The sequence below is a fragment of the Nipponia nippon genome, unplaced genomic scaffold (assembly GCF_047370975.1).
Source record: "Nipponia nippon isolate SJK-2023a ecotype South Korea unplaced genomic scaffold, ASM4737097v1 scaffold_1, whole genome shotgun sequence".
Lineage (NCBI taxonomy): Eukaryota > Metazoa > Chordata > Aves > Pelecaniformes > Threskiornithidae > Nipponia > Nipponia nippon.
The window spans coordinates 137221963-137248200 of NW_028262290.1; the positions used below are offsets into that span (position 1 = coordinate 137221963).

The following is a 26238-nucleotide window of genomic DNA, read 5'->3' on the forward strand; positions in this document are numbered from 1 at the left end:
AATATTGTCTAGCCTGTTACAGTGGTGAAAGTTACAGGCATTAAAGACAGAGCCTTTTTTGGCCCAATATTTTTCCCATTGATGGAAATTATGTAAATTAACATAAAATATAAGTTTCGAACACAGGTATATTATGTATCATGTCTCAGTGTTTTAATACCTGACAGTGTGTTGAATATATCTTTTACTTTTGTGCTCAGTAACGTAAACTGATATTCTGTGGGAGCTAAATAAACTACTACAGCTTTTCTTTAGATTGAGAAAAGTAAAATATTTTCTGTTTTCTTGAGCACCTTTACAATGAATACGACTTGGAAGTAATAGTTGAATTTTTGCACAAAAGTAACTTTCAGTTTAGAAAACATACTTCTGCAATTCTAGAGATTATTGGTTGAAGTTTTATTTACTTCGCAGCTCAGAAAATTGCATTTTGAACATGGGTAGTGTGTTTTATTTGTTTTATATAGGTTATCTCCTACACAGGGAGTTAACATATTCGCTTTCCCCTCTTACATTTCAAATTCTGCCACGAAAATAGCCATGTGTGAATTTTCAGTGGTGCACATTATTTAGTTTGGTCCCCTACACAAGAGTTGATTTCATGTAAGGTGCTCACTGAAGGGAGGCTGACCTGAATGCAAGCATCTGGCTGATTGAGCTCTGCCTTGGACAGCATTAGAAAGATTTTACCAGTTTCTGAAGGAAGACTCTGGAAGAGGCTTTGTCCCCTCTCCCTGCTAATTCTTGGCTCCCTCCTGCATACTTGGCTTGTCGTAAATGAAGTTTCTGCAGGCTATGGAAAACTTTGCATGACGATATATTATTAAAAGTTCTGTACTATAAATCATTTATTTAAAGATTATTTTGTGATGTAGATACAGAAAAGACTGAGCTACTACTGTGCAAGTCCTTTTAACCCCCCCAAAATCAGGAAATGCTAAACACTGAAATATGACATGCATTTAGCATAACATTCTGATACTGCATTTATAATGTGATACTGGAATAAAGATATTTTGAACAGATCATTTAACTCTTTGTTGGTAATTTCTGTAAAAATGCTTACCATACTGTGAAAATGTAGACATAGAAGCATTTCTTTTTCAATTGAAAAAGAGTTATCTCTCAACTTTCTGATGCTCACAAATGCAGAAATCACACATTCATTCATCTGTTTGTGGTAATTTACTTTTGATGACAAAGTGAAACAATAATCTTATAGAAGTAATCTCAGCCCTTTGGTTTCCTGTGGATTGTCCTTTCATTTTGTGTTGATACTCAGTAGAGCAAGTAATTGCATTCTTGTATGTGAGAACAGTTCTCAGTTCCTCTTTTTCAGTGCAAGGGGATGTTGCCAATGCTATTAGTTTGTCCTATTTCTGATCTGATTGCCTACGCACACTGTAACACATAACGTATCAGCAAATGTGTTAAATAAGAAAGAATAGGAATGTACACCAGGGAAAAGGCACATCTGACTATGCATTCATTAGCGGTTTATTTTGAACAAAATAGTCTGCACTGTCCTTATTTTAGTTAGAAAGATAATTAAATTGGAAGGAAAAACTAAAAGTTAGAAATAATTAAAAATGACTGGTGTCTGATCTTAAGAGTCTATGAGTAACTAAAGCATATGCATGCCTTGCTTTATATCACAGCTTTACTATTTACATTTCCATTCTTTAGCTGTTTTATCACATTGGTCTTCCTTGGCAAAAGAGATACTTGGGTGAATCATAAGGTTTAGAATTGTGATTCATTGTTAAAGACAGCTCTGTTTCTAGCTGTCTTGTATAATGAAGGTTTTGTTACAAATCATGTCTGTTTAAATGAACATGTCGCAAAATTAGAACTTGGATCAATGCAGAGGAAGATGATAATAAAAGGGTTTGGTGGTTTTTTGTTTTTGTTTTAAGAACAGATTTTTTTTTTAGAATTTTTTAAAGAAAAAAGTTTAATTATTCATGTAAATCATGAACAGGTATTTATATCTAAATCTAACATAGCATCTAATACCTGAGCAGCAAATTCATTGTAGCAGTCATGAACCTTATTTGAACAAGGCAGATAGTCATGACAATTGTGTTGAATTTCTGTGATGAATGAGAATTTGCAGTCGTATATGGTAAAATGCCTTTTAACAGTGGATAAACAGGGCAGGAATGTATTATAGAATTGCAGTAACTTAAGGCTTCTAACTGTCTCTTGTTCAAAACCCTCAAGAGAGCATATTATGGGTGCATCAACAAGGAGTTTGAAACTTCCTTTTGACTTTATCCAACAGGAACAGGACATGTAGAGAAAAGCCATATTTTACTGCAACAGCATTTATGTTGTGTTTATTTTCATAAGCTATTTCTCAATTAGCAAGAGTAAATTGACTGGATGTCTTGATGAGTCACCTGAATCCCAGGAGAGAGAGGCACAGAGTGCTGGCAAATACAAAATGACCAAAAAAAAAAAAATACAAAAACTAGAGAATGAGAGTAAATGCTTGATAAAGCTAGGCTACTAATATTTGATGGGGATGTGGGATATAAAACTCACTGTGAAAGGAACCTGCTTCAGCCAGGGTGTGCTAAGAGATACTACTTTGTATTCTTAAGGCTGACATTTATTAGCACATAGATAACTTGAAAGTAGTGGTCTGCTCAGTGAGATAGATTAATGTATAAAGTTTGAAACTGCAAACAACTTAGGTGGGTATGTGTTATGTTATGCTCATATCTTAAAAAAATCTGTATCAGTATACCTCAGCTCCAATGAATTCTGAAGGAACTTAGAAATACAGTTTTGAATTGTATAGGAAAGCCTAGGAAACTTACTTACTAAAAAGGCTTGTTTTGCCAGTAGCTTCTGCAGATTTAAGTAGGGCTTGTTGAACTGCATCCCAATGCTAGTGAAGAGGACATGTGGCAGATGAGAAGGTTGAGTGCCCAAACTGCAATAGCCTAGTCACATCATTATATATATTTGTATATATATGGATATATATGTATATATGGATGCACATGGTAAGGGCTATCCCAGTGACTGAAAAGAGATTTGCAAAAGGATGAACAGCCTGCAGTCTTTACCACCATAAATCTTCCTCAGAGTTTTGTAGGAGGAATGGGATGAAAACTGTGAAATCTGTCAGCGTATTCTGTAATAGCAAGAGGAAGGTTATTTGTAAAATCTAAGAAGAAGCTTAAGTAGCCTGGCTGTCAGAGAAAATACCTGAATAGCTATATTTGATGTCATTGGGAATTGGCCATTATTAAAGAGCTGATCCCAAGGTCTCGCTATTCTTCATTCACAGGGTGTATGTAGATTTATTTGAAAGACAGTGGAGCATGGGAATCGGAGGAAGCTTCCCAGGATGGCCATGAGCACACAAGGAGGCTTTGCAGGCTTGCTTGAACCACAGAGGCTTGGAGGCAGAACCAGTGGTCAAAAACGCTTTCCTCCTGCTGTGGCTAAGCAGGGACAGCAGCCTCCCTCTCTGGGCATTGCTTAGGTGGGTGGGAAGATTTGTTTGTGTGGGGGTTTCGTGCCCTCATTGAAAGCACAAGAAAGGAGACAAAATCGTGAAGTAGTGCTGCTCCTTCATGGAGCTATAAACTACTATTTTAATGTCATCAAGACTTAACAGATGAGAGTGCCCTATTGACTGGTTCGTATTTTAGTCACTGCAAAGCACAAGCAGCAGCTTCAGGTTTTGTACTGAAGTAAGACTTTGGACAAGAGTGCTCAGCAGTATTTACATGAGAAATTAATTTTTTACTGACAAAACAAGAGCCAAAATCTCCAGACAACTTTATTTGGCAGAAACACATTGTTATTTTCTTTAGCGCATAAAAAAATGCTCAGGTTTGTATTTTCACAATATTATTGGCACGTGCTCCTGATTAAAATACTTTGTGATAGAAATATTTCATCATGCAGTGTCTAGTCTGCCATGTTCCACAGAAAAAGAAGTAAACATAGATGAAATCATAGCCTAGGCAGCATTGACAGTAGGTGTAAGAAAAGTTAGTGTGCTGAAATAATTCTTGCCTTTCTAGAAATGAAATAGAATATTTTTGTTGTTAAAAACATTTAACAATTGAAAAAATGGTATCACAAGTGTGTTGTAAAACAAAGGACATAGAGCACATTCATTTATAAAATAATTTTTAAGCGTAGGAATCACTGAATCTCACATCTCAGTGAAATTTTAGTGAAGTATACTAATGATGGTAACACTGGCGAGGTTTTTATATAAACCCACACACAAGACTTGTTAAAATATAGTCTTAGTGTTTCGTTATACCAACAGCAAATATATTAGCCTATAGTCCCCTGTGGCTTGGTGGAAACAATACTATCGGTAATGTTTTAATTACATCAAAGTCCCTTGTCTAGAAAATTTAGACTGCCATTTATTTCACACCTTTCTTCTGGGAGATAATAATTGTTAAATACCAAAACAATTTTGTAAGTGAATGGTTTCCATGTTAAATTTGATTTTTCTGTTAGCAGTACTCCTGTTTTACATTTTCACTTCACAATTACTCGGGCTTAACTCAGTAATGGAAGAACTCTTTCCACTTACTGCTAATGTCTGTAATAAATATAATGTGGTTGTATAGGCAAAATAATTAGTCTGGATGGCTTTATAGTAGTTGGAGACACTTCTCTGTATAGTGAGTTAATCATCGATCTCAGCGACTTTTATAGAATATAATTAAAGAACCATGGGTTTGATCAGAGAGGCAGGGAAGGAGTTTGCCCAAATTAGGCTGTAAGTGGAAAAAGTAACTCCACTAACAGTAAGAGTATTTCAGATACCAAGTAAGACATTTACATGGCCAAAATAATGTATTAATGGAATGTATACAGTTGTCAAAATCCCTACTTTAAGTAATGGAAAAATACCCACTCTTCAACAGTCACAGAGAGTATAAACCTTTCAAATTGATGCTTGAATCTGTAGAATAACAATAGGGAAATGGAATATAGAGCAAATCATCCAGGTATTGTCAACCAAAAGTAACATGAATAGTTATGGACAGGCACTGTGAAAATTATGATTCAGGAATTGATTTGGTATGCCAAGCTATCCTCTAATTTGTGGTGTTATTAAGGTGAAATACTTAGGTCTCAAGAATGAAGAGTTTTCCTGCTTTGATTGCTACAGTACCACTGACAGTTAATCTGGAAAAAAAACAAAAACAAAGTGTTAATCCTCAGGGGAGCTTCTCGTCTGGGTCTGCTTGATGTAAATTAGGTGCACTAATATGAGTCTGAAAAAATTTATGACAGAGTGGATAGCTGCCCACAGAGTAATGTTTAATAACCAAGGGAGATGAGGAAATGAATAGTGGCTTTAGAAAAACTGAATTTAGCTAGAAAGAAAGTATATTCTTCAATGGACAATGTTTATGGCCTATCAAAGGACTAGATGGAGAGGCAGTATCTAAAATAGGTGTTAAACTTTTGAAGAAGGTTATTAAAAGCTATTGGGTTAATCAGTGGACTGTCTTTTAGCCCTTGGCTAGGTATAGTTTTCATTGCTAAAAATGGTAGCCTATATCTCCCTGAGAATGCAGTGAAGATAATGCAATTAGTTTTGCTGATGCATGCACATGCCAAGGTCAAACTCAAGACAGAGGATTTAGTCTTGACCTCTGTGAATTTCCACATGGTAGAACTAGTCTGAACTGTGTTTTTTACCTCGGGGAAACCAATGTGTGCTATTAGCAGAGAAGAGTATCTCACAAGAACCCAAAACCATAGCCTAGGCTTGTATTGGAAGATGCTGGTTTGAGTTGTGTTTTTCCAAAATATTTGTGTAATTTTAGAAATCCTGTAGTAGGTACAGTTAACGCATCCTTAAAATGGTCGTTGTATGGATTTTCAATTTTCAGATATTCAGTTTTGCTCATTGCTCACTATAATTATATTTGAAGAAAAAAGGGTTTCCTCATCTAAACTGCACCAATAATAATAGGATTTGACAGAATAATTGTATTAGACAATGTACAGCTGGTCGGTCCCCCAATAAGCACAATTTAATGCAGTACTGAGCCTATTACAAACAGTGCTGGCAGCCCTACTCCAAAGGGCAGTCAAGGATCAGGGAAATTGTTTGCTTAGCCTCTCTGGAAAAACAAAACCCCATCCCTTTCACAGTGTTTTACCACAGACGTGTGGCAAAAACAATTCACTTGGGACCTTTGGATATGTTTTAGTAGGCACATAATGAAATGGACCATGTGGGTCATCCAGTTCAGCTTCCTACAGTCATCATGAGGTAGAAATTTAGTTTAGAATTGTCAGACAAAAAAACTTTTTTCAGAAATCATAGGTGGCTAAACCTTTAAAATTACCTTACAACAATGTAAAAAAAAAAAAAATAAAAAGATTCCTCATGTGTTCTTCCTTGTTTCTCCAGCAGGAAATAGTCACTCATAGCCAGTTTTCTGTTTTATTTTGAAACTTTGCAGTCAAACCCCATTTTTCTCCAACAGTTGAACTCGATTATGCCATAATAGTTTTGTTAGTAAAATTTACTTTTTTTTTTTAATTCACATACCAATAAAACAGTTACTGTCAGTACCATTGAAGTGCTATGCTTAAACAATGGAACTGAGTATAATATAAAACATGATATTCCCTCATATGTATACAGAATGATGTATTGTGTTCAGATGCAATGTTACTGCAACAATTGGTGACCCAAATTACTTTCACAGTCATTATGAAATACTGCATATACTGTGTGCTCTCAGATGCCAAGAAACATAAATATAATTCTATTGTGTAAACAACTAGAAGTTTCCAATCTTGTTACTGTGTAATAAGTTTTATGTTGTTTTGAGCAGGGAAATAAAATTAGATTTACTGAGACTTAGGTTAGAATAATAGATAAGCAACCATGTTAAAAAAAAATTAAAATTATCCATGAGGAACAATAATAGAGCACTGTTAAAGACTGTATTAATGAAACAGCCTTATTCTTTGTAAATTGTTATGTTCCAGCTTCTTCCTTTTGTACCACGTGAAGTTTTATTAAGAAACTATTTTTTTTCTTGTAAGCGAGAAGCTTTTATTCAGGATATGGCTATTGTGTTATAAAACATTGTAGCCCTATTGGCTGATACTCCATCCCTAGCAAACATGCTTTGTCCTTCAGCCCTTTTTCAAGACTAAAATTGCTGAAGAACATCAGGCAGCAATACTGTTGTGGGTGGTTAAGTGGTATCTAGAACTCAAGTATGTTTCCAAATGTTATGTCTGTCTCTTTTTCTAAAATATATGCTGCTGATACAACTTTATAGCTTATACAATATTCAGCTACTTAACATGGCATTGCAAGTTTTTTAATGCCTGAGCTATAGGCTATGTCTGTAGGAAAAATGATAATGTAAAAAGTGGTATAACAGGTGTGGATAACATGGTGCAACCTTTATAATATTTACAGTTGTCTGTAAGATTTTTTTTTTTCCTGGTAAGTCTTGATAAATAGAAATTTTAACGGAATTTCAAAAAAGTCAGAAATGTCAAATGTATTCATTCAAGATATAACTGATTGCAAATATTACATTGTTGTATAGCTATTCTGGACTTTCAATGTGATTTTGTGGTAGAATATTGTAGACTTACTAAATTCAATAGAGACATTCATGAAAAAAACTGCTGAATTAAACTCCATCCCTTTTTCCTTCCAGCAATTACTTGTCGCAGACAAGATGGAGGACAGGCTGACATCAGCGAGTGCCTTAAATACTCTGGCCCATTACCATCCTTAACACAGACGTGCCAGATTCCCTGCCAAGATGACTGTCAGTTTACAAACTGGTCAAAGTTTTCTTCCTGTAATGGGGACTGTGGAGGAGTCAGGACAAGAAAACGCACTCTTGTTGGTAAGAGTAACCAGAAAAATAACGCATCTCTTATTAATTATTGCTACTGTTTTGATTAAAACCTGCGTTGTTCTGAGGTTTCCTTATGACAAGCAAGCAGTTTGTCATTGTGGCAGAAAGCAGACCCAATGTCACTTCACGCTCTGTATACTGTTGGTGGAACAAAAAAATAACCCCTCAGGAGAACAAACTCCTGCTGTATGTCTCAGACTCTTGATCATGGAGAAGTGGCTAGAGAGAAGATGGGAGAACATAGGAAGCTAGAGTTTCTTCTAAATGGAGCGCATATAGTAAACTGCAAAGCAGACCTTTTCTTGACAGGCAAGTCAGCACTGTCTGTAGTTCCAGGGAGATGGAAGCTGTAAAGCAGCATAATTAACCAACAATCTGATCCAGTCCGAGGAAATAAAATTAAAAAAATCTTTACCTGCATTTTTGTTGAGCCCTGTGTTATCTTTCCACCAAAAGGGGCCCAGTTGTTTGCTATTTAAAAGGTTTTCATACCGTGTTTTTTCCAAACCCAGACTCTGCAGCCTGCTTCCGTGCACAAAGAAGTCAGGAAGATTGCTGGTTTATGGTTTATCATTTGTATGGAACTATGTCCTTGAGATTATCTATTTGTGCTAAGCATTTAACATATATGAGAGACAGACCTTTGAGGTTACACTCTCAAGGAATTTCTGTGAGTTACAGCTTCAAATGTGAAAATATTTTTTCAAAAGCTTTTTTTTTTTTTTGCTTAAACTTTATTTTACTGATAGTTTTCAGGCAAATGTTGGACAATTTAGTGAATGTTGAAAAGCACGTAACTCACAAAGACTAACTGATTGGTTTAATGGTGTAAAAAGCCAAAGACCCTGGGGTCTTCAACATGATGTAGGTAGTGTGAGGCACTCGGAAAAGTCCTGGGGTAGGAAATCTCTTCACATCACTCTCAAATCACTTTCAGTCCCAAATAAGGTTAAACAAATTTAATTCTGCTAAGACAAGAAACTAGATTTGGAAAACTGATAACGAAAACCAGAGTGGCCACAGACCCTATTAATTATTTGCATTTTCTTGATTTATGTGTATTTTCTCTGCTAAGAGTTTAGGGAGCAGGTCTGCAATTTGTTTTGATTCTTCAGCAACCATGATTCTGTGTACAAGCTGTATCCTGCCAGCATTGTCTAACCAGATTGAATTCTCATCAGATTGAATTGGGTCTGTTTTCTGTAGTTTTGGTTTTTTTACACTGAACTGTAATTGAGAAAAAAAATTTTGTTTAAATTCCCCTGGAACTTCCAATGAAAATCTAGTGAAAGTGTATTTTTTTTTTTTTTAAATTGGTGACAGACCAATCAACAATAATCTCTCCTTAACAGGATCAGGTGTTAACCCACTTGCATTCCTCTTCCTACTTCTGGTCTTCGCTACACCAGTACTTCCCTCTTGGATGGTGTTTTGGTGCATTAGAATTGGTATGGCAGCTAAGTGCTTTTCAGCCTCTTGCTATAAATCATCATTTTCAGCCTTAAGCTTTGGTTTACCTATTTTGAACTTCTTAGCTGCAGTCTTGAATGTCAGATTTATGATTAAGCCAGTCCTTTCCCTGGCTGAATGTTTGCTCTCCAAGTTCCGTGTTCTGCATTCCTCCATTGCCTTCTTCCAGCAGCTCAGATCAACACATGAGGCAATATGTTGCTTAATTTTCTGCCTTATTTCTTGACACAACTAAGAATGCTCTTACCTTGTGTCCCTTTAAACCTCTTGAGGTTTTAGTTATCAGAATAAAAAGTTTTTCCAATGACGTCCAACCCCTTGCCACAAACTTTTCCTTGTTCCATATGTTCCACTTTAAAACATTTTTTTCCTCGACTTCTTTTTAGTCTGTTGGGTTTTTTTTATTTATTCTGCATGAAATGAAGAGAAAAACACATGCTCTGCTTCTAAATTATGACTGAAACCTCAAGAGTGAGACTTGGCCTCTGTCACAGCACTATTTGCCAATTAGTCTGTATTGTCTGTGGTGGAGGAAAGCTGGCTAAGGGGGGTGCCCATTAGCAGCCTCAGAAAGAATGTGATAGGATCCAAACCCTATCCCCTGCTCCATCCCCCTGTAAATCAGAAGACCTGTGGACAATGAATAATTCATGATCTTCAAGAAGGCTCACTGTGGCTGTCTTATAACTCCAGTGAACTTTATGCCAGGTTTGCTTCCACAAGGGGAAAAAATCCCTGACTAACAATTTTTTTTTTTATTTATTTTAAAAACAAAGCAAGAAAGAATGTATTCTCTTACCACACTATTAACGCTTTGAGATGCTTCCCTGTCCTAAGTTACCCATTCAAACCTGCTAAAACTGTGATATGTGCTGTGGTGTATTCTCTGTGGCAATGTGCTACCCAGGCTAACACGTAAAGCTGACTTGGAGTGAATTCATCATTATTTAAGATGAAAATGAGGAGCAGGAGAAGTGTATTTTTAGTATGAAGTTGTGCTGTCAAAAGAAAGATAAACTTTTCTTCAGTTACTTTTTTTCTATTCTAAATGAAGGCAGTAGTAAATGCAAGCACTAACGGTGCTGCAAGGTTGTGTCCCGTGCCTTGTTTTGAATAGCAAGGAAAATCCTACAGAATATTAATTTACAGTTGTATCTAAGTAACAAGCAATTTTAAAACTACTTTTGCAAAATCTTCTACATTAGTATAGATGAGCTGTCTAGTATGCAAAGGAAAACGAAACAAACTTTACCAAAGAGAAGATTACAAATAGATTTAATGGGAAGTGGAAGGTGGAGGGATATCTATGCTCCAGTTGGGGAAGGAAAACGAGAAGAGATTTGAAAAGAACCAAATTCACAGAAGGAGCTTAATCTATTAGAGGGTAAGAATGGTAATTATTAACAAATGTGCGGTAACAGGTGATGAAATTAAAGGGTTTTGACATTTTGAAAGAAGGTACTCTGTAGCAAAGATGCATGTAACTTCCTTCTGCAATTTCCTTCAACTTGAGAAAGTTTTATCCAGAGACAATTTTTTTTGTTGGACTGCACACTACTGATGAAATAGGGGAAAAAGGATATATTTGTTTAATTGCTATCTTTTTCAAACTGTACTCCCCAAGCACTTTTATCCAAAGTAAATATAAATATATGGGTTTATTTTAAAAGATGTTGCCTTTGTGCAAATTGTAGGCATCCATTACTTAAGAAATTCAAGTCATTAACCTAGATGAATGAAGATTAATGTAAGTAGTTTTAGGCATATGTATTTGATTGCAAGCATTTGTTACAGAAGTCTAAATGAAATTTCTGAGGGGATGTAAACTGATACAAACTTTCTAAAATAATTATTTCTTCTTTCTAGGAAAAAGTAAGAAAAGGGATAAATGCAAAAATTCTCAGTTGTATCCTCTGATTGAGAATCAATTTTGTCCGTGTGACAAGTACAGTGCTCAGCCTGTGGGAAATTGGTCAGACTGTATTTTACCAGAGGGTAAGCCAGAAGTATTGCTGGGAATGAAGGTACAAGGAGATGTTAAGGAATGTGGACAAGGCTATCGTTACCAGGCCATGGCATGCTATGACCAAAACAATCGACTTGTGGAAACATCACGATGCAACAGTCACGGTATTTAGAAATCTCTTTTCTTTCATCTGTTTACTTATCTACTTTATTTCATTTAACATAATAAGTGTACAGGTAGAATTAGCAGATTAATATTTATTGCTTAGGCTGCATTTTATCCCAAGATACCTTCAAACCCAGCACAAGTTTTTGCTGACTCGCAAAATAGTAAACTTAATTTTTACTGATTATTGCAGTGCAATATTTAAAAGTAAAATAATGGTAAATTACTAACGAGGTATTTTAATAGATAAAAGTAAAATCTTGTTGTCTTTTCTGATAACTGTACTTGTAAATTTGAGACTAAAGCCATTTAGAAGGGTCAGATCCTCAAAAAATAAACAGGGACAGCACAGGACTACTTTGGAAAGGATGAAGTTATTTCCACAGATTCTTTAGATAGCCTTAATCTCCTTAAATAGCCTTATCTCTACCATTTGCTCTTCAGCACTTTAACAGGCATGCATTGACCTGAGTTCAACAGCACACAGCACTTTCTCTGTGTAATTCTGTCATGTGTAAAACTAGGATGTTTAAAGACTTTATATCCTTTGTATTCACATTGCTCCTGGAGGGAACAGTGTTCCTTCCTAAAGTGGATGCATCTATAGTGTTAGGATCAAAACCTGCACTTTCTGTTTTTCAGTGAGCCAGAAACGCACTGATTTACATCACTGGAGTTTTTTTGTTAATTTGTTTTCCTGCTTGCTGTGCAAAATTGTATCTGAGCTATTGGTATGAAAAGCTGGATGTTAGTCTCAGTGCCATTAAAAGGTCAATGTAAGTTTAATTTGTGTATGTATTCTACTTTATAATGTTAAATTAAGATAACAGAAATTTCATTTATTTACTTGGATAAAGTTAAAACAGCTAATCAAAGAAATTCAATGACTTCAGGAGATTTTAATTAACATTATTAATTCCTGTTTAGAGCTATGATAAATTAGAAACTGAATGTATCAAGCCAAGCTGTAGCGTATCTTTGTGATTCGATGGAAAAATGAAAGTTCAGCTTAATACCTCAAAGCAAAGGGAGAAGATAATTTTGTGAAGAATTTTCTCCCATGTTTATTTTTATTCAAAATAATTTTTTGCTGTAGTTAACTCATACTGAAAGATAAGTTTGCATAAATACATCTGAATGACAAAGTCTAAATCCTAAACTTGCATGGGACAGAAAATCTCTGTTCCTACTCTGAGAATGTTCTTTAATTCTGTTCTCAGCTGTTTGTTCTGGGTTGAGAGGTCCGCAAAGATATAGTTTTGTTCTTTTGTGTAGTCTAAAGAGGACATGCTACACTTGCTTCACCAGACTTGGACCACTTGCCATCTTTGTACTACCAAAAGATGCAGCTACCTCTAATAACCAGCAGTTGTGTGAGCACAGATCTGCCTGGGCTGTGTAGTTGTCCTGAGGGAATTAGAAAGCTCCTCAGAAAGCTGGTAGGGAATGCTGAAAAAAGAGTCATGGAACAATCTGAATTGTTCAGAAGACACCGTTATAAAATACAGAACTGAAACTTTTTGCTATTTCTTTGTTGATTTTTTTTTAAACTTTAACTGTATGTGATATTATGTTAGAAATTAGTATTCTTTCAGCATTAAGTCCAGAGTGACCTTTGAAAAGTAGGAAATTATAAAACAACTTAAGTCCATGGGAAACTAGAGGGACTGATGGCCTACTGCCAGTCCATTTTCATTAGCCTGAAGAATGAGGACTGTCAGGTTTTGTGTCAGTAGCCAAGGGAAGACACACAAGGGAAGAAGCTGCCTGTCCAAGAGCAAATTGTAGGTGTTGTATGTGGTAGGTAACATGCTGCTTGAAGTAGCTTGCAAAAAGAGGTGGGAACTCTTTCTTTGTGTAGAACGAGCATGGACGTAGCTGCTTTCAAGCCCTGGCAGTGCACGTTGAGGTACAATTCCATTGCAAGAATCAGAGAGATATAAAAGAGGAATAAAAAATGGGAAAAAAAAAAAAGGATATTCTCAACCATTTCTGTTTACCCTGTTATAACTCTTCATGATAGCAATTTCTAATCCAATAGATTTTATCAATGAACATCGCCTACACTCACAGTGACCACAATGAATAATAATCCAGCAGAAATGCTACTAACAGTATATTGCTATTATACCTGTAGTAAATGGTTATTATACCTACTATAGACAGGGTTTACCGTTTAGCACAAGCAGGCTCCAGAGACAACCTTCCTGAAACACAATATGGCATTACATTGTTTCGTTTTTTCTTTCTACAGTTCCATCCCATTTTTCTCATGGGAGATTTGAAGTCTCTTTTAGCTCTCTCTGTAAACTGGAAATGTTTGAGTCATTACTATATTTATTGTAGGTTGGGAAGCCTGAACCCTTTGTTTTTTGTGGTTGTTTTGTTTTGAATTCTTTCTCTCTAGATCAGTTTATTAAGGTGTCTCTTCTTTGATTATTTTTCCTTCCCTGTTTCATTACCTGTTTTTGAGAGTGAAGCACAAGGCCTCTCTCTGTGTTTTCTCATCAGTTCCGTTTGAGGGAGACAGTACCTGTATGTTCATCCATGGTGTAGTGCATGGGCAGATGAAGCTTGGAATTGCTGTTGAACTAATCCTGTGTTCCTTGCACTTCCTAAAATTGTTTGACAGGAATTTCAGATGTACAGGGCATGAGGTATCTAACCTGACTTTCGTAAGGAATTAAACTGATGCTAAGGAATATGTCACTAAAATTATGGTTTCCTTTCCAATAGCTCTTCTAGAACAAAAATCTGTTATTGATGGGTGTTGTACATACACATAGTACAGATTATTTCTAAGGCTTACCTAATTTATTGTCTGCCTTCAGCATTTTTCCAGGTTTAACCTACTTTTGCAGATACAAGGAAGCTAGAACAAGTGATAGAGATGTTTCAGTCTAATTTCAGTATATGTTTGCTGCCTTTTCTGAATATCTGCTTTGTATTCATGGATTACGTTCTGATGATTGGTTTTATTTTTCTCAACATGTATAAACTGCTCTTTTGCCAGTTAAATCTTATTTTATATCTTGCCAGTATTTATGATGTTTTTCTTGTTATTTTCATGCCCTTGGTGTATGACAGTTCTTCAGTTTGGCATCATGTCTAGATTTCAGTGTGCTGTTTGTTTTTTTCTTTAAGAACAAACATAAAAGCTATATTATGCCAAATCAACAAGGGACTTCTGTGGTATCACAATAGTTACCTCACCTGCTAGCAAATAAAAGTGCCTTGTAGCTTCCCATCAATCTGCATTTAGTTTTTCAAGCTAAACTTGACAGGACTCATAATTCAAGCCTGCTTGGGTTGTTTTTGTAAATTCTAACAGAGCTGCTTATTTCCCTACGGAAATGATAACATTGAATTTTTCACTAATTTTGAAACTGATCCAAAGAAGAAAAGTCAGGTTTGTCTGCTATGTTATCTGCTTTATTCAGATATCTGTTTTACTGTTAGCCCCTGTGAGTCTGTTATTTCTTTTCCAAGTAGAATAGTATGTAATTGCAGTTTTTATGGGATATGATTCAGCAAATTAGCTTGGACTAGGAGAGAAATCAAGACCATTATTTAAGGGAAGATACTTCCTGTGCGGTGTCCAACTTTTACTTGAACTTTTGTTATATCTTGACACTATGAAATCATGAGGTGGGAAATGGGGATAATTGTACTTCTTCACCTGTGACAGCATCCTCTAAATCTGACAAGAGCAGCAAACTACACCCACACTAATGTTATTAATATATCATGGGATATGTCGTGTGATATACTAAAATGCCACAAGAAACTCAGTTTACAAGACTGTCAAAAGTTTTATGTAAATACTGCCGTGTAAATTTATGAGGCCACGAACAGGTCAGTGTTACAAGTCATGCTGTTTTGAGTGGGAGGAAGCAGAAGATAGACCTGCTCTGCAGTGCCAAAAAATTCATAAACTGTTGGTTTAGCAAAATGTTGTTATAATCACAATTCAGTTGACTTACTCAGGAAAGAAAAGGTAAACAGGAGCAGAAGAATGAATACTTCAGAGCTCTTTTTATTGCTTGACACATCTCATTTTCAAAAGATTTGAGAAGAGTTAACAGTTTCACAGACACCGAGGAGCTAAAGGAAGGGTGTGACACAAGGAAGGCCCTAAATTAGTAAACCCATAAGAGGATTCTTGCGATAATCTTTGACATTTTGGATGCAGCTAGAAAGTCCCAAGTACGAACAAGTTTCTCAGAAAGACAGGAGTGACCGTAACAAAAAAGGAAATGCAAAATATGGTTAAATAAATCTGTTGTTACTGCTAGGTGACAACATCGGAAAAGCAGAGGGCAGAGTCCTTCTGAAGAGGGTCCTTAGATTTCTGTAGCTTAACATGTGATTCAAAAGAAGTCCCAAACTAACAGCTGAAAATAGACCTAAGTTTCAGCTGCAGAGGGACAAGGTGTTTTTTTTCTTATTTTCTTTTTGTCTATGTTTTTTTCAGTATTATACATGCCTAATATTTTGATTTTTCTTTTCAAAATATTTTGTTTCAGATTTGAGCTAAATTTATTGATGAAAGAGTTAGCACCATTCAGCAGCAATTTGAAATATTCTACCACTGGTATTTTTCAGCCATACCAGTTCAGTGGAGTGTGGGCAGGAGCTAACAGCTGACATTGTCAGCAGATGTGGTAATGTCAGGTACCAGTGGTAACTGAGCTGTTATTTACCTGTTTTCCTTAATGGAAGACACATAAATTGCCCTTTTTCTGGTTCCTGCTTTGTTTCAGTACTACATAGGTAATTTTACCGGAGAAGTACAAAAATTTATAGTTCACTTGATAGTCAGGTGTGAGAGGTTTTTTTCCATTAGAAAGCAGTAATTGTTTTTTATAGCTTTATCCCTGTCATCACTAGCATACTAGAGCTCTGTGGATAATGACATGTGTCTGCCAACAATCTGTTTCAGTGTATTTGTGAAAAAAATTGAAAGAGATTCTCTTTGTGGTCCCTTTAAACTTGAAATTTTCATCACAAAGAAATCAAAAGCAGGCCACTGTCATGCTTATGAACTACACTATTTAGTCTTCAATATTTAGTTTTCCTCCATCGTATATCAGTTATGAATCATGACCCACATAAGCTAAGAAGTGGTTGTGTTTGTGTACGCGTAGTGAAGGCAAACATAGTAGCATGGCAGACAGATGCAGCATTTTTATATCGGTCGTATTACCCTTCTTAATTCATGTCAGTTTACTGTTAAAACCTTAGGCAGAGTCAACCAGTCCAGGATAGTTTGTCTGCTGCCTTATTAGTGTGAGATTATTTCCCCCTTTAGCATTAATTAAATGAGATGCATTGATTTGTGCTGACTCTACAAAGCCCTCCATGGCTACAAGGCTTATGCTGAGGATTAGAGAGGAATATCTGCGTATCACTGAATACTTTTGCAACAGCTGCTAGGAGTATCAATGTGAATCGAAGAATTTTGTATTTAATTGCTTATGTGTGCAACAGTAAAATCTCCCATGTTATAACAGAGTCCACAGGGTCCAAGATGTCAGTTAGAACTTGCTGTATCCACTTGTATTACGATTTTTTTAAATCTTGTTCACTTTCAATATTCTAACCTGAAGCAACGCAAATTTACCAACAAAAAATAGCAGAGTGTTAAAATTTACTTGAGACTTTCTGTTGAGTGTTTATTCTAAAACAAATATATTTGCCACAGGAGATTCTAATCTAGTATGGTAGTAGGCTTAGGTACTCAAACTGTTATTAGGATACTTTGATGTTTCATAGCTTGTATCTTTTCTAAGATTATTTTTTAATATATGCAAGGTGCCATATTTGTCCCATTGTAGCATATTCCTCTCTAGGAATATGCTACCTATTGCCCTGCACCAGAAATACTAGCTTAGGCCTCTGCATTATGGTGCCACCGTATCTGCCCTGTCAACAGGACATCAGTCATGAAGCAGTCATCCATCAACCCAAAGACCTGTAGTTAGTTCACCAGAGACAGAACTGCTGATGCAGACGGTAGTTAAGCATTAACAGTTGCTCTCAGGTTTTGAGGCTTTGAAGGGTAATCCTGGAAAAAAAGAAAAAAGTCATATGGAGTTCAATCTCTTTCCATGGCTTGGCAGAAATACGAATAGTCTCAAGAAATACATATATTCTGTTACAAGTGAAATGCAAATAATTGTATTTTTCTTTGTCCTGGAAGATGAGATCCAAGAACTTCATATTTCCTTGAAAAAAAATCTGTGTTAAAGAACATAAACCATTCTGACATTGCAGTTTTTTTCTTGGAAACATAGCATGACATTTTAGTCATGAAAGCAGGAACATAACTCTCTCAGTCCTAAGGACAAAAGATTTCATGTAAACTCTTTCTAAGATGTTCTTTATGTCTGCACCCTTCAGCTCCAGTAGTCAGTCTGTTCTTACACGTTGCAGGTGCAGTTTGTGGGGAAAAATCTTATATCCACCTACTTAACCTGCTTTGTCATTAGACGAAGTGTGAAGTCCATTAAAGTCCTCCATTATAAATTATCCATCACATCTGTTAATGACTTTGTTCTAGGTGTCCAGATTTTATAGCCAATTAGCAATGGGACAGTAAACCTTTCCCTTTTAATAATGAATTCAGTTCATACTCCTAGTGGTTCAAAGCTATTTGTTAAATTGTGGTTCAGTAATAAATCTTTAATGATAGAATAGCCATGTTCTCGCTCATAGTAGACAACTGCCCATTTCACAGCCTTGTGTAGTTCAGCTTATACGAGCTGAAATAATTGAAAAACTACTGCACTGGGAAAAGGAATAGGCCTTAAGAGATGGATGTCTCTTTCCAATACCCTTCCGAACCATGCAGGGCCAATGCTCTTTCCACAGTATCCCAAGGTCTCATCTCTCCAGCATCCCTCAGATGCTGTGGGGAGAAGGAAGACCTGCAGGAAGCATGCAGTGAAGGACTTCAGTAAGGAGGAGAAACAGCAGGCAAAACACGAACTGCTGATGTCCAGAGAACATATCTTCAGCCTTTACAGTGTTGGTCTTCTGTTTCGCTGTCCCTCCCTAACCTTCACACTCTCCTCAGCTTTTCTTCATAGCTGCTTCACTGCTCTCATTCTTTCCTTCTCTCTGCATCTATTGTACTTCTACCTTGGTAATTTCTTGGTCTTTAAAACTCAAGGCTCTAGAATGCCATTTGCTGTAATTATATTACGCAACCTGTCTGTGTGATATAATTGTGTGATATTCCACCATACGAACACCCACACATTAGAGGACTGTTTCTTTAATAAGATTTTACACTGTCTAACACAAGGGGCACCCTTTCAAGGATGATTAGATCAGAGTGGAAACAAGTCTGAAAACTGAAAAATGCTCATTCATGTCTTTTTCATGTCAGAAATTATGTATCTGTATCACCAGTCCCATTTGCATGTAATATTTCTGGTTTCTATGTTTTCTATGTAATTTTTCTATATCACAATGTGCTCTCTTCTCACTTACTAAAATTTTTACAGCTTGGACAAAGTTTACAAATCCAAACACATAAAATATAACAAAATCAACAACAAAAAAAAGAGTATAAACTTTTCAAAGTTCCTAAATATCTCCTTTTTTGGATTTGAGGGGTGATTGCAATGAACTTCTGGAGTTTATCATCCTTAATCACCCTAAAAGATATGTTGACATCATACACACAGAAAGGCATCTGACGTGATGACGTGCTTCAGAGAAGCATTTTCTGAAAAGTACCATTAGATGGGTAGTAAATGGAGTGGAACAAGTCATTTGCAACAAGTAATTTTTTTTTTTTAATTCCATCTTCTTTCTTGGCTAGAGAAATATCTGCAAGCAATTTGAAGTCTGCTCCTGCCTGGGTTCCAAGGGAGCGCAGTGGCACAGCTAAATGCTAGATAGTCTGTTGAGCAAAATAGTGAGGTGCCTGAGAGGAAAAGAAGATGCCAAGGGATGAATATGCCAAAAACTTTTTAATGTCAGATATAACGGGGTCATTTTCATTCTACACACTAATTACCTATAGCATGCCAATCAGAGGCCACAGTCATTTTATTTCTTCCCTTTGTCCTCTATTTTTATTTGTGGGAACATTCTTCGTTACATTTCACTGATCAGGAGATACCAGAGTAGGTTCCCGAGGGCATTGCATTCTGTTTGTGCTTTGCCAAGATATTACTTTTGGCAGGATGTTTATTTCTTTTCTCCTTTTTCTTTGTTTTCTATCCCTATGCAGTACGTCTTTACAATTCTCTGGACTCTATGTTCCAAGCCATGTATTTTCCTCTTCCCTCTCCCTGTCTTTTCTTACCCTTTCCTCTATTCCACCTCAGTCTCTCTTTTGCCTTGTGTCTCCTTTGTTGTTTTGACTTCTGACTCTTTGCCATGAAAAGTAACTTCACTCATTTATTTTGGGGGATATTTTGGGGGATCCTTTCTGGATCCCTTTATCCTGTTCATGTCCTTGACCTATTTTTTATCTAGTGTTTTTAGCGTACCAGTGCTTAGAAGTTTTTTATGCTTGTCTTGCATCTTGCATAATAATAAGTTTTTCTCTCTGCTCTCAAAAAATGTTCCACATTTCCAGTAGCTCCAAGCCTTCATACCTTGTAGAGCTCCTTTTTATGCCTTCAGTGATTGCCTCCATTCTTGTTCTCTTCTTCATGTGTCTTTTCCATTCTTCTTGTTCAGCTGGTTGATTTTCACATGTGGAATTTGAGTCTTGATGCCAGGTTTTCTGAGGAAATAGGAAGGAGGAAGAGCATCATAGGCCAGATGGCATAGCAAAGAGCTATATGGTGAGCAGAAGCTATTCCATGAAGCTTGTAGGATTAAGGACCCAGTATAAGATTGGAGTTCAGTATTTTTTAATTATAAAGTGGGTGGAAAGTGTCAGCTGGCCCACTGCATCCTCTCCAAAATGCGTTAACATATAAGCACGCTTGTAGTTTTCCATGTTACAACTCCTACTAAGACACTATACCTGTAATACAATACTGTTCTGGCTTTATTGCATTCTATGCTAAAGCAGATTTAGTGGCTGACTTCAATGTAGATATTTCATAGTGTGAAAAAACATTGCTGTAGTGGTATGGTTTCATTTGATATTCTATGGAATCACTTGAACTACTGCTCAGTGTAATTAAAAAGTTACCTGGGACTTGAGTATAGTATGTATTTGATACCATGTCTGTCCGCAAGATTCTAAAAATCTTGTTAAAATTTTTGGCTAACATTCTCAATATCTCAAAAAAATATTTATTGTCCTCATTTGGATGAGCTGAAAGGAAATAAAGCAAAATAGTTTCTAATTTGTCAATCATTTTAGTTTAGTATGTCCAGACAGGCTTCTTTTGGCAGGCCATGAAGTATTCCCATGCTACAGTTATCCAAGTCCCAAAGTATCGTGATATCATGGAGAAGATCTTTTTCTATGACTGGGGCAGATTGGGAAGATCCCTTTGAGATTAATTAAGACAAATTTAAAATAGCTCAGGGGTTTATGGAGGTCCTTAAAATAAAGTCTTCCTGCAGCAGCCTGTACTGGGGTTAAAGCTATCTACTTAAGGATGTACAATATATTTAAAGCAACTTGAATTTGTTTCTTCCAGACATTAATTACAGAGGCAGAAATTTAACAAATGCTAAATGGCGTAACTTTGTTATAGTGAAAAGGTTTCTCCAGAAAAAAATTACTTAGAAGTTATATTGAAGGTAAAGGCAGCGCTTCAGAATATCAAGAAAGTTCATAAAGAGCAGTAAAATCTTCACGTAGTTCTATCAGACAATAAATATCACTAAGCACTTATTTTATTGCTTGGAGGGAATTGTTTCTTTTAACTTTTTTGTTATTGTCCATTTTCATTCAGTAGTTTCTTGATTGTATGAGTATATGGTTTTGTATAGCACCTAAGAGGGCTTGTTTAAAGCTCTTTTCCGGTGAAGATACAGAGTTTGATATTCATGCAAGCAGAGTTCAGTGTAGGATGGGGCTCTGAGATAGGGTGCATCTGATTTCTGAGACTCACTCAGAGATGTTAGGTAAGGTGAAATGTAATCGATTTTGCATTTACTACTGCATGGCAATCTATGTCACCACCTCTGATATGCAGTGATATGATCTTCAAAAATGTATTTTGTCTAACACAGTGTACGTTTCATAAAATATCACTGAGCTGATCAATCAAATGGCGAGAGATATTTAATAAACATGCTTGTAATTCAGGCTAATAACGTTCTAGCTGTTTTAAGGAAGATACATTTGGTGAATAGTAGTTCTGCAGTGCTCACATTCAGGATGTGCTCTGTATATTTATTTAACTATTTAACACTTCCAAACAGATGAAAGCTATATAGAATAAAATCATTGCCTGAATTTGATCATAAAATATTCTGAATGTTATTGTATGTTTAAAAAAAAAACCAAAACACTTCTTTATATCTAAAGCAAACAAATGGAAGCAACTAGAAATAGGTATATAGAATTGAAATCTTTTAAGTGTTTTGATTCTCTACACAACTTGTGATTGTTTGGTATTGGTTGCTTTTAGAAGAGACAGAATAGCTTTACATAGAAGAATGGGTTAAAAACATAAAGCTGCTAACATCAGCTCTGATGGAAATGACAGTGATTGCTTTTAAACAAAAAAAAAAAATTCAAGATACGTGAGAAACATTTGAAACCATGCCTAGTAAACCATGCCCATCATTTGAGAATGATCTTACCCAAGTATGTGTTAATTTTGCAACTGTGTTCACCAAATATTTTAATTCACTTTTAAATGCACCAAGGTTTCTTTAATCTCTAAAATGAACATTTGCCAACAGTAAATACATTGCAGATCTGACACAGGAAAGGGGAGAGGAGAGTTCATATAGGTTTAGGGTATAGTTGTAGTAAAAACACAGTAAAGGCCAGCTTTTTATTTGAGATTTTATAGCTTCTGCTGTAAATATTGGCATAAATGACACATATTGTAGAGCTATGGCATATGTTGCTTTTGAAAGAAAGACATTTTCACTTATTCAGTGAATTGAGGCCTCATGTTACTCCCTGCAGACCATGTCATAGCCCTTTCCAACCTCTCAGGACCAATGACTTATCCAAACCAAACATCTGCTTTTCCATTCAGTGCAATTATTCAGTGTGCTACTGGGGGCAGATGGCTGTTAATCGGCAGATCATTAATGTGGCAGGCCACTCTCTCTTTCTAGCCTTAGAAAGGTCACAAGGTGTTAAGTTTCCTCGCTCCAGGCTGGTAAGATGCATGTCTTTTGATTCAGTTGGATTTTTGATGTATAACTGCAATTGAATTACTTGAAACAATTATGGAGGAGCTTTTAATGAAACCTTTTTTCCTAAAAAAAAAATAAAATATTGTTTTTACAGTGTAAGAATGATGCAACCAAGAGACGGGTTAGTGTCAATTACACTGTAGCTGTCAGTAAGTTTGAATGCTGAAATCTGGTGAGTGTGAATCCTAATCAGATAGCAGTGAGGATGCTCAGCTGCTACTCTAACACAGTCTCCAACTATATGTGTCAATTTTCTGCAGAATTTAATTTAGCCCTAATGATGAAGAAATCTCTCTATTCACACAATCCTGTCAAGTCAAACTTTGGACAATCTAAATGAAGTAGACGAGGGCTTCAGGGAGAAGTGGCAGAGTGACATGTTGAAGAGATTTCACTTTCTTTTCCATTCGCGCAGGTTACATTGAGGAAGCCTGTATTATTCCATGTCCCTCAGACTGCAAGCTCAGTGAGTGGTCCAACTGGTCTCGCTGTAGTAAATCCTGTGGGAGTGGGGTAAAGGTTCGGTCCAAATGGCTCCGTGAAAAACCCTACAATGGTGGAAGACCCTGTCCAAAGCTAGATCATGTCAATCAGGTAATTTGATTTATATTTACATTATTGATATAGCTTTTTCCATACCTCAGATAACCCTTTTAGCTGTATTGTTTGTTGATGTAGAAAAACTATACAACATAAGGGGCAGATGAAGGTAGAAGGAGGAGTATGTGTTGGTTTAGATTTCCTCAGTCAGCATAGGATCTGCCTTCATTACTTCCCCATCTGCAAGAACTGAGCACATTATCTGAACTGCCGATTGGAGACAATAAAACATTCTTACATGCAGATTGTGAAGACCATGTTTCTGAAGATCTCATACAATGGGTAAAATGTCTCATTACAGATGCTTAAACTGGTAAGATTCTTAAGGTCATTCCCTGACCATCTTAGATTAGAAAGCAAATTAAAACTTCTCAAACACTCACACAGTATAATTCCAGTGTCCCTTAGTGGGTTTTAGTCAAACTGGAGCTTGACCTTCTGGGTACACTTGCCCTGGCACTGCAGTTCCAGTCAGGAATGCACTTCTGAAGTCAATCTCCCAGTTGTCCCACTAACTGCACTTGATTTTCCAGTACGGAGCAGTCTGGCTGCACAGTCTGGATCCTCTTCAAGTGAAACTAAGCCAGAAAATGTGATCCAAGGGCACACTGGGAGTACTTTGACCACTAATGAGCATTTAGTCTTTGGGACCAAGTTTAGCACTAGTCCATGTCAAACCCCTGAAGCTTGTTTGCTCCTGTTTGCTTGGAGAGTTTTAGAAAGAAAAACCTTCCTTGTCAGTTAACTTGTGCTCTTCAGAGTTGATTTATATTCATATTACTGTTGAATTTAATTTAGTCTGCAGAGGCATGTTAAACAGCCACATGGTCGTCTTTGTAAGTATTCAAAGATTGAAAAAATTGTGCTGTCGATTTACATTTGAATAAAAATTCATGTACTTAATATTATCCTATTGACATTTTGCTAGCGCAGAGTGAAATGGCTTGTTGATCTAATTTTCTGCTTTAGGGAATGTAATTAGTTCTAATTTAGAAAATAATAAGTGTTAAACTGCAGCTAATAAACTAAGTTTGTGATCTACTTTAACAAAATACAAACTAGAATGTGGGTTGCTGGATTTGGGTCAGCATGTAAATATGCTTTAAATTAGGAAGAATGTGTTTCAATAGGAGCAAATTATAGTCTATACAGAAGTCTTTTTCCTTCTTTAATATTCATGTAGTACATAATAGGCTCGTATTTTTCTCCATCAAAGGTGATTTTGTTAGGTCTGTTAGCTACTTATATGCAACACTATTGCCCTCTACCGGTACTTCTACTCGAATTTGAGTTATGTGGTACTTACCAAAAAATAATAGATGATTCAAAATATAATTATTGTAAAAATAAAATTGAAATATAATCCTTTCATGAGAAGGGAGCTCTACAGATAAGATAGGAATGTCGAAGAATATAGAGGCTGTATCTTTCAATTTTAAGTACTTTCACTGTCAGTTCAGAAACATGCAGAGAATACACCTGCATTCTAATTTTGAGTGAATTATTTAATCTAAATGTGATCCACCATTTAGTCAGCTGGAAAACTGCTGAGTATTCAGAATATTTATTTCAGTTATTAAATGTAATTTGTTTATGTATTTATTACTTATATTTGTGGCATGCTTATTTGCATACATACAAAGCATAATGGTTAGACTGAGTCTTTGGTGCCCAAAGACTGAGTCTTTGGTGCTATGTGGAAGATGATATACAGAGGGGCTATGCTGTAAGCTGAGATCTAGGAATTATGACCTTTGAGGAAAGACTGCAACGTGTTGTCTCGCCCATGGAAGAGAAGGTGGGAGGGAAGATGCTGGCAGTCTGCTAGCATGTACATAAAAGGCTGTTGCAAAGAAGAAGGAAATAATCCATTTTCCATGGCCATTGTGGATAGGATAAAAAGCGGTAGGCTTAGACTGCTGCAAGCAGATTTGGGTTAAGCCTTGGGAAAACCTTCTAATGGTAAGACTAGTGAAACATTGAAATAAAGTGCTTAAGATGTTTGTCAAGTTTTAAGAGCAAGTTGCTCAACGTCTCTCAGGGCTGACATGTACGACCTTATTTTAGAGGGGGACTGAACGTGGTGAATGCTATATGTCTTATTGAGCGTCTTTCCTCCTGGGCCATGCATGCCAGGGTGACTGCCAAACCACACACTGAGTGAAGCTTGCTCAGTACCCGCTTCACTAGGCTAAAAGTCATCATAATTACAATAATAATAGAGTCAGGTTTATTATAAAATCATGTCAATGGCCTTCAGAGGATTTCAAATGAAGAGGCCAATCTGAGACTGTTAGAGAAAATAAGGACATCCCTCTCTTCATTAGCTCCAGGCATTATTTGCCCCCTTATCCAGCAGGTGGGTATGCAGTCTTTACACCACCCAACTGCCATGGCCTGCAGTCATAGTTACAAAAATGCCAGTAGGATCAGGAGAACACCACCAAACACATGCAGTACAATATAGAGTTCTGCTTTGGCTTTCTGGCAAGATATGCAATTTTTATGTTACTAGAAAGGCTGTTGAGTATGCAGCGTTTATGTATTTCTTCTTATGCCAACCAGGGTGAGACATATAGAGACATTTCCCTAAATTAAGGCTTCGCTATTCTCTTTTTGGAAATCCTGGGCTGAGAGAGAGACTAACTAAGTTACAGTCTCTTCCCACTAGTTGTGATTTATAAACTTTTATTTTCTTCCAAGGGCAAACTTCTTGCAAAAATGCCTCATGACAGCAAGAGAGATCCAAGAGGAAAAATTGGATGCCTTTTGCTTGGCAGAAGTCATAGAATATTGTTTGTAATAAAAGCTAAATGAATGCCATTTAAATAC

The 26238-nt window shown here is 36.3% G+C and overlaps 1 protein-coding gene across 1 annotated transcript in view; it reads left to right on the top strand.

Annotated features, from left to right (window-relative positions):
- The window catches only part of THSD7A (thrombospondin type 1 domain containing 7A), a 293266-nt gene that overhangs the window by 234284 nt on the left and 32744 nt on the right, over positions 1–26238 (top strand). The window contains exons 14-16 of the mRNA XM_087774171.1: positions 7695–7889; positions 11238–11501; positions 23222–23400. Of these exons, the coding sequence (XP_087630297.1) occupies positions 7695–7889; positions 11238–11501; positions 23222–23400 (638 nt within the window). The remainder of the gene's footprint in view (positions 1–7694; positions 7890–11237; positions 11502–23221; positions 23401–26238) is intronic.